Source organism: Mchenga conophoros, linkage group LG5 (assembly GCF_057382185.1).
Source record: "Mchenga conophoros isolate Kocher_MC1m ecotype Shallow Benthic linkage group LG5, M_conophoros_male_GT1.1, whole genome shotgun sequence".
Lineage (NCBI taxonomy): Eukaryota > Metazoa > Chordata > Actinopteri > Cichliformes > Cichlidae > Mchenga > Mchenga conophoros.
In genome coordinates this window covers 14,311,023-14,318,913 of record NC_140530.1, presented here as the reverse complement: position 1 = coordinate 14,318,913, position 7,891 = coordinate 14,311,023, and the positions used below count along the sequence as shown (strand labels likewise).

Here is a 7,891-nt window from a genome sequence, read left to right as displayed (position 1 = left end):
TGTTGTGACGACAGTAATTTTTAAGTTTATTTCTTTGACAATTGCATTACCCCCTGGAGTCCGGATTTTTTTTTTTTTATTATTAAATTGTAGAGGGTGGTGTAGATTTCATTTCAAGAATTTCTGAACTGGCAAGAGTAAATCATTCCAAAGACATTGCAGATGACATGCTGTCAAACGGATGTACAAGGCAGTAATTTAGTTTTAACCTCGAAATGCAAGTGAACGCACAACATTTACACTTAGTATTATGGGTTTCAAACTAATAAATGCGTTGGAGTTGCTATTTTCTCAATGTAACAATTCTAATGTAAACATGAAACGACACATCTCAAAACATTTTATTCCGAAATACGACACGCCCAAACAGGAAATGTTGTCAGATGAGCTTCCGGCAGAAAGTCGACGTTGCCGGAGGCCTCCAGACATTTGGAACCGGTTGTATGACCCGTTAGGAATTAGTGCTCAATTTCTGCAGTGCGCCAATTCTGGATGTATGAGCTTTTACAGTTCAACTTGTCACGATGACTACACGTCTACAGTCCATTTGCTTTTGAAATGTTCTTATGAAAGGACTCACTCCCCTTGTTATATCTTTCCATTTCAACTACAAAGTGTCATTTTCAACCACAAAGACTACTACAATCTCCTTTTAGTTGTACTAATAAAGAGACAACACCAGCACATGGATCTTGCATTATTTATTGAATCATGTTCTTATTAGATGTGGTTCTGTTCGCTGTATTTTATTCGTCGAACAAACCGAAGCCCATCTCGCCATCTGATTCCTCAGACTCTTCCTTGGCCTCCTCCTTAGCAGCAGCAGCTGGAGCTGCGGCAGTCTCAGCAGCTGCTGCAGGTGCTGCGACAGCAAATGCAGATGGGTCAGCCAGGAAGGCTTTGACCTGTGAGGGTGAAGGATGTCATTAGTTCTCTGTTAATGCAAAACTTCACTTTCAAGTCCAAGTCAAGTATCGTGTGTTAACACTGAGAATGGCAAGAGCTGTATGAAAAATGTAAAAACCATACTTTGTCTGCCAGGGGGAAGGAGTAGTCCGTCTCCACAGCAACAGCCAGGACTCTCTTGTAGCCATTGATGACGGAGTGGGGGACAGAAGCCAAAGTGGGGTAGCCAATCTCCAGACACACACTAGCAATATTCCTCACACCCTAAGAGGCCAAAATAACTTTTGAGAAACTGAAAATTCAGATACAACTCATGCCAAATTATTTCAGCCAATTCTCACCTCCAGGAACCTGGTATGTAGAGAAGCCTCTGTGATGTCGAGCACCTCTGGGCTGTAAACACTGCCATTGTCATAAACCTGCTGGATGATGAGTCCATAGGAGAACGGAGAGATGTTCAGCATGTTTAGCAGTGTGGCCTCGCTGGCACCAACCTTGTCTCCAGTCTTGATCAGACCGACATCGCTCTGGCGGACAAAGACATACAGAGTGATTAGCGGAAGCAGAGATTTTCAAATCTTACCCTTTTTAAAGTACACATTAGCATTGTGAGTAATACCTGTGTGTAAAACAGTATAATTATCGAACTCACCAAGATTTCAATGGTTCCCCTGGAGATTTTGGTGGTGATACCCAGAGCCTGGAAGAAAGAGGTCTTCTCAGGACCAAGACCAGTATTCTGGGCCGGCACTGTCACATCACAAGGGGCGATGGCTCCAGCACGGGCAGCTGCAGGTACCTGGGATACAAGAGAGGGTAACCCTTAATAGACCACTCTGTTAGAACCAAATCTTTAAGATCTTAACTACTCAGGTTATGGTGTCTGAAACCTTACGTTCCTGGCAGCCAAAAGATGCAGGCAGACAGGTATAGCGAGGAAACAATTTACTGTTTGCAGGGGGAACGACAATGCAGTACTGCAAAAGCTGCATTGTAACTTATCCTGCACTTTGACATGATCTAAATTATCTATAAGCTTTTTTATTAAAGGGCTCTCACCTTGTTGGCCAGCAGCAAGTCTCTGATCTCAGTCAGATCTTCCTTCGTGAAGACAAAGCCCACATTACCCTTAATGTGGGGCAGGAGCCTGTGAAATCCCAGCATAAACTTAAATTACACAAGCAGATTATCATTTCTACCAACATGAGCAGTTATCAGATGTCTGAGACCTTGCGTCCCTGGCTGTCCGAGGGGTGTAGACAGACAGGGATAGCTGGAAACAGGTTAATTTTAGCAGGGGGAACGACAATACAGCACGACACAAGCTGCACCGTAACTAACCTGCTACACAGAAACTGATAATTCAATGCATCATAAAACAAAGGTTGCCAGTAAACTCACTTCTCCAGTGCAGGATTGTTCTCCAGATGGCCACGGATGGCTTTGCGCATCATGGTGTTTTTACCCATCAGCACCACAGCCTTCCCACGCAGGGACAGACGGATGGTCTGCATCTGCTTGGAGCCCACATTGTCTGCTCCCACGATGAAGCATTTTGGATAGTCATCCAAAAGTTGCTGTAAATACACCACTGTGCGTCACATAAATTTCATTATGGTGTCCATGCTATAGAAACAAAGACCTAGTGCATTTATGTTAAAAGGTACTCACGATGATTTTCAAAAAATAGTTGGACTTCCACGTGGCCCTGTCTTCCCTGGGCATCTCTGCAGTGCTTCCAAGGATCGCTACACAGCTGGTTTAAAGACAAGGATGGATCTGTAAATAAAGGACGAAAAACAAGGATATTAACGGTACTTTGGAAATTGGTCAATACTTTACACTCCGGACATGTGGCCGATAGTTAAGGTTAGCCGGCTACCCTTAGCTACCCTAGCGCTCTATTAACAGGCCTCGCTTGGCTAAATGACACCTATTGAATGTTTAAAATATACAAAATATATCCCGTTAAGTGGTTTAAATGTTTATCGCACGAATACAAAACTAATATTTGGCCTAATCCTATAAAGACCGAGCATTTCGGTTTATTAACAAGCGAGGGGGGAAAAAAAACGTACCTCGCAGTAGGGTCGCGTGAAAGAAAGAGGAAGAGGACAGGCGCGGGAGGGATATGTATTAAAAAAGATAACCAATCACAACTCAGCTATGGGCGTTACCTTCATAACTATTGGGTGAATTCTGTGTCAATCACTTTAAAGTCACTATTAGTACTTCCGTGGCAGTTTTCGTGTAGAAAGCGTGGTTTGTGGCACTCTACTTGAAGGAGTTCTGGGACTGCATTAGTGTGACGGTGTTATCGAGCCCGCTTAGACATCTGCCCGCAGAGCAAAGTGATGGCACAGAACCCTTCGAAGCTGCCTCCTGAGGTCTGGAATAACGTCTTTGGGTATCTGTCAGCGACAGAAAAGTTAAACGTCCGGGCAACCTGCAAGTATTTTAAGACAATTGTCGATCACCGATCTCTGTGGAAAAACTGGACAGTGGTTTTGGATTTTAAAAACGGCTCATACAACAGGAAGTTCTGGGACACTCTTCGTCATAGAAAAGTTTCCAGCGCAGTGATGAAGAGCACCAAAGTGAAACACTGGAAACAGCTCGCTCTGTTCCTTCCTATCCTCACCACGGTGGTAATGGACCAAAGCTCCCAGGAGTGTTTCAGCTGCTTGAAGGACTTCCCAAATATGAGACGTCTGGTTTTAAGAAGCAGTTGCTCTGATCTTTTGTTAGACATTTCCAGATTCCCATTGTTTCTTCCCGAGAAGCTGACTTACTTAAGCATGTGTGGCGTTATGTTCCCTACCACATCAGTGAGTAAATTCATTTCTGTGCTGTCCCAGTTTAAAAACCTCGACTCTCTTATCTGTCATCAGGTGGGCATCGTTGGAGAAACTATGTGGATGTTGCACTCCACACTCGCGTGCCTGCCTAAACTGAAGCATCTCTCCTTGTCAGGTGTGCATATATTGTGTACCTATCGTCACAGTGATCCTAAGCCAAGTCCAGGTCCCTCAGGGGACGCTGGTGCACTGGCTTTGGCCAGTTTGGAGCTCATCGACTGCATGGATCCTTCATTGCCGGCGCACGGGTTGCAGTTCCTGCCTGGCCTGAAACATCTGTCTGTCTTCTTCAAGCACTCACATCACGACATTCCAGAAATGTGGTCACTGTCTCCTTGTCGCCTCAAAACATGGTTGCATGACCTACCTCAGCTCTCAACCCTGATCATCGTTAAGGGCCCCCCGGTTAATAAGTACATCACCTCCATTCCAGCCACCGTGACCAGTCTCACACTGTGTGTTGCAGGAATCACTTCAAAGGACATGGCTGCCATAGCGGTGCAGCTGCCAAATCTCCTCCACCTCCATATAGACACCTGGCCCTCACATCTGGGAACTCGCACCGCTGAAATCCCACGGCTGTTTCCAAAGCTCAAAAGTCTTAAAATCCGCCATGAACGTGTGCCGGAGCAAGATTTCTTGCAGCTTCGTCACCTGCAACATCTTAGATACTTGGAGATTCTGGACAGCACTCCACAGCTGTCTGTGCTCACTGGCAAGCTTCAAGCTCTCACCGAGTTCAGACTTCAGATCAGAATCTTTCCTTACCGGAGAGATGCACTGTCATGTCCTTGTGTTTGTCACGTTTATTAACCTGGTGATCTGGTAACTTTTTATTTGAGTGGGAACACGGAGACTTGCTCATAATCGATGTTTACTGAACTTTTTGAGGTAGTTTTATTTCACCTCAGGAATCCAAAATGCCTTGCCATATTTTGGATTATTTAACTTATTCAGGGAATCAACCTCTTATAAAGGTTTGAATAAATTAAAATGTTTTTAAAGATTTTTCTCTTTTAATTATTATTTCAGCAGACATACACCTGTTTTAAGGTTGTAAGCTGACAGGGTAGAACCAGCATAAATGTTTCCTACCAACTCTAATGATCCCTTTGATAATGTGAAATAAAAATTGTTAGACGTACACAGTGTGTGCTTGTACAATGTTGACTACAATTTCTTCTGCATCACTCTATTTACAGTCCAACTTTAATACAGTCCTGAGTTTCTGAACAATGTACATCACTATGCAAAATTTTAAACCCACCTTCATCTTTTTTAAAAGTTACAAGGAAAATGACAATTCATTGAAACATGAAAATTCAGTTTACAAGGGTTTGTACTTTTAAGTTTTTTAAAAAAAAACAACATAATGGGACACTATCCAAGCATGCTTTTATTGCATTAACACTGTTTTGGATCAGTGTTATACTGAAAATTAAAGTTGTTGCTAATCAGACACTTTCCAGATGGTACTGCATGGATCAAAACCTAGCTGTACTTTTCTGCATTCATAATTCATCAGCTTTGAAAAGAGTCCCAACACCAAATGCAGCCCCAAATCATGATGGAGCCTCCACCATGTTTTACAGAAGGCTGTAGACCATAGGTGTCAAACTCTGGCCCATGGGCCATATTTGGCCCGCAGCTTAATTACATTTGGCCCGTGGAGCCATACCAAATTACTATTAGAGCTGGCCTACTGGTATTACACTGCTAATATATATATTGTTTAGTATTAAGCTTTGCTTGTTCCATATTCAGTTTTTCAGCAAAACTTGTTTGAGTCCATAAGCAAAGATTCATTCTTATATCTGGAGGAAGTATTTTTTTAAATAAATATTAATGTTAGCCCGCGACTTTGTTCCAGTTTTGAATTTTGGCCCACTGTGTATTTGAGTTTGACACCCCTGCTATAGACACTCACTGTTGTACTTCTTTCCTTACCTCTGTTCATACTGATTATTTGAACCAAAAATGTAAAATTTGGATTTATCACTCCATCAGATCAATACTGATTTACTTGCCATTTCCCTTCTTTAAGAATGGCTTCTTGACAGTCACCCTTCCACTGATACAATTTCTGATGAGACCAACAAGACAGTTCCTAAAGATACATTAGTTTATCTATTGAGTCAGGAGCATGAATGATTCATAGCTCGGTGTTAAGTGGCTTAGCAAACAATAGAAAAAAGAAATAATTCCTCTGAAAATGGTCAAAGGCAAGGAGTAGACTGAGAATGAGTGGAAGGAAAAAGCCAATGGCCAAAGTCAAACTGAAAGACCTTCAGAAATCTTGGAGAACTACTACTTTAGACAAGACTTTAAAAAAAACAAACAAAGAAAAACACCAGTCTGACTCCTTGAGAGCAAAATATAAAATTGAGAGTGACTCAATACTTTTGCACAGTACTGTGCACACAATGTAAAAATGAAAAAACAAGGCCAGAAATAAATATTTAATATTTTATTTGCAGAAGAATCAGGACCCACACAGGCTTACGCCCCACCCACAAAGAGAAAAGATCACATGAAGGTCTCCATTTAAAAAGCAAAGTCGATTTAACCGCATTAACAGTAAAAAGCTTAAATTTATCTCATGAATTCATTGAAAGAAGCAAAAACTATAAGGCAATACCTGTAAGAAGACAAATATACACGAGCAGAATTCATTTTCTTTTTATGAGGCATTCTCATTTTAACTGAAGACTCAACCCCGTAATGGAACGTCGACATTGCCCCTGCTACATCCAGTACTCTCAATCTGCTACAGGTGAACACCACAGTGTCTGCTGAATGACTCGGTACAGGAGGCTTCACCTCGGTTTGTCTGTTACAGTGTATAGTTTGGGGTTAAGATGCACCACAGCAGATGAAGCCCTCCCAGAGTTCAGCCCAAAAGGAGTCGAATCACAGGAAAAGGCTGAGAACTCCACAGTGTATAAGACCTTATTGCATTGACACATTTGGCACAAGAGATATTTTCTCAAAGTAAAAACAATCTGGATATGGATACCGTGTATTAATAGTTTTAAATTTATAGAGATTAATGTCAAAAAGAAAAAAACCCACAATCTTTATGTGGCAAAAAAAAAGATACAATTCAAAACAAAAAAAGCTGCTAAAAGTCATTAAGTGAATTTTGCTAAAGGCTTGGCCCTGGCTTGGTTTCATGTTGTGACTTCTGTCCAGCTAACGCTCACATCAAACTTCCATCTGTGAGCTTTGCAGCAATATCACTCCGACAGCAGGATAACAATTCATATAAAAAAAAAATACTGAAGAAAATACTGACACACTGGAATCCAAGCTGGTATACGTGCGTGTGTGTGAAGGAATGAGACCAGGGTAAACTACTGTCAGGCTACATGTCAACAGAGCCAGCTCTTTGCATATCAGGCCGAGCCTCTGCAGCTCAAAAATATATAAATTTCCATCAAAACTGTGACAAAACACAGTTGTGTCACAGACTCGAGCGTTTCACACGTATACAAATTTAGATTCTGATTGTAACAGCAACTGGCAGCTGGTGCTGATCAAACTCCACATATAGTCAGCATGCATTGAAATAAAAAGGACAAACATCTTAAATCTTTACCCCGGCCTTATTAATGCGATTTAAAACAGTGATAAATGTACGTTAGTAGCAACAGCAAAATGTGTAAATGAGACATTGTTTATTTTGAATAAAATTTGCTTTCATTTATTGTGAAATCAGCTTTGTTTTGGCATTTTTTTTTCCTCATAAATTAAAAAAATATATAAAAATTCTCACAATGTCAGCCAAACTATTTATACCGTCCTCACTGACCCATGTTTATTTTTGTAGTCATTCGATTTCATCTGAAAGTTGTTTACGTAAAGAACACATACACACCGAGGTTGCACCAGTTCCAAAAACAGATCCAATATGATTATATTCTAATGTATATAATTAGAATATAATATATAAGTGAAATCAAATGAAATGTTTAATTTCACTTTTATTGGGAAATAATCACGCTAGAAATGTGAGCAGAAATGTGAGTAACCTATGTTTAAACTGTGAAAACACCTGGGTTCATTTCCATAGAAAAACTGTAGAAAAAACAAGAACTCATGTCAGGAGGACCAACTTAGAAAATGCA

General features: G+C 41.1%; 3 protein-coding genes and 1 non-coding gene across 5 annotated transcripts in view; 1 reads left to right on the top strand and 3 right to left on the bottom strand.

Annotated features, from left to right (window-relative positions):
* Positions 1 to 686: 686 nt before the first annotated feature.
* On the bottom strand, positions 687 to 3,025 carry rplp0 (ribosomal protein, large, P0). Its single transcript, XM_085273488.1, has 8 exons — positions 2,985 to 3,025; positions 2,578 to 2,685; positions 2,308 to 2,483; positions 1,966 to 2,053; positions 1,559 to 1,705; positions 1,248 to 1,433; positions 1,030 to 1,170; positions 687 to 905 (listed from the first exon to the last, which is right to left on the bottom strand). The coding sequence occupies exons 2-8, from the start codon at positions 2,629 to 2,631 to the stop codon at positions 747 to 749; spliced, it is 951 nt and encodes a 316-aa protein (XP_085129614.1). The 5' UTR covers positions 2,632 to 2,685; positions 2,985 to 3,025; the 3' UTR covers positions 687 to 746.
* Positions 1,786 to 1,915, bottom strand: LOC146573974 (small nucleolar RNA SNORA63). Its single transcript, XR_014892596.1, has one exon. It is a non-coding gene; the product is annotated as a small nucleolar RNA SNORA63 (small nucleolar RNA).
* Positions 3,026 to 3,138: 113 nt separating the features above from the next.
* Positions 3,139 to 4,869, top strand: LOC146573972 (uncharacterized). The gene has a single exon (XM_085275521.1). The coding sequence runs from the start codon at positions 3,261 to 3,263 to the stop codon at positions 4,575 to 4,577; it is 1,317 nt and encodes a 438-aa protein (XP_085131647.1). The 5' UTR covers positions 3,139 to 3,260; the 3' UTR covers positions 4,578 to 4,869.
* Positions 4,870 to 6,216: 1,347 nt separating this feature from the next.
* LOC146573971 (paxillin-like) overlaps positions 6,217 to 7,891 on the bottom strand; it is a 38,805-nt gene continuing 37,130 nt past the window's right edge. For both annotated transcript variants that reach the window (XM_085273484.1, XM_085273486.1), the window contains one exon: positions 6,217 to 7,891. This exon is cut by the window's right edge and continues 1,111 nt beyond it. The gene's annotated coding sequence lies outside the window, so the exon portion shown is untranslated.

Coding starts and splice junctions, on each gene's coding strand:
- rplp0 (XM_085273488.1), bottom strand. CDS start 2,631: ATGCCCAGGGAAGACAGGGCCACGTGGAAGTCCAACTATTTTTTGAAA. Junction 2,054..2,307: donor AACAATCCTGCACTGGAGAA/GTGAGTTTACTG, acceptor GGGATTTCACAG/GCTCCTGCCCCACATTAAGG. Junction 1,171..1,247: donor TACATACCAGGTTCCTGGAG/GTGAGAATTGGC, acceptor TTGGCCTCTTAG/GGTGTGAGGAATATTGCTAG.
- LOC146573972 (XM_085275521.1), top strand. CDS start 3,261: ATGGCACAGAACCCTTCGAAGCTGCCTCCTGAGGTCTGGAATAACGTC.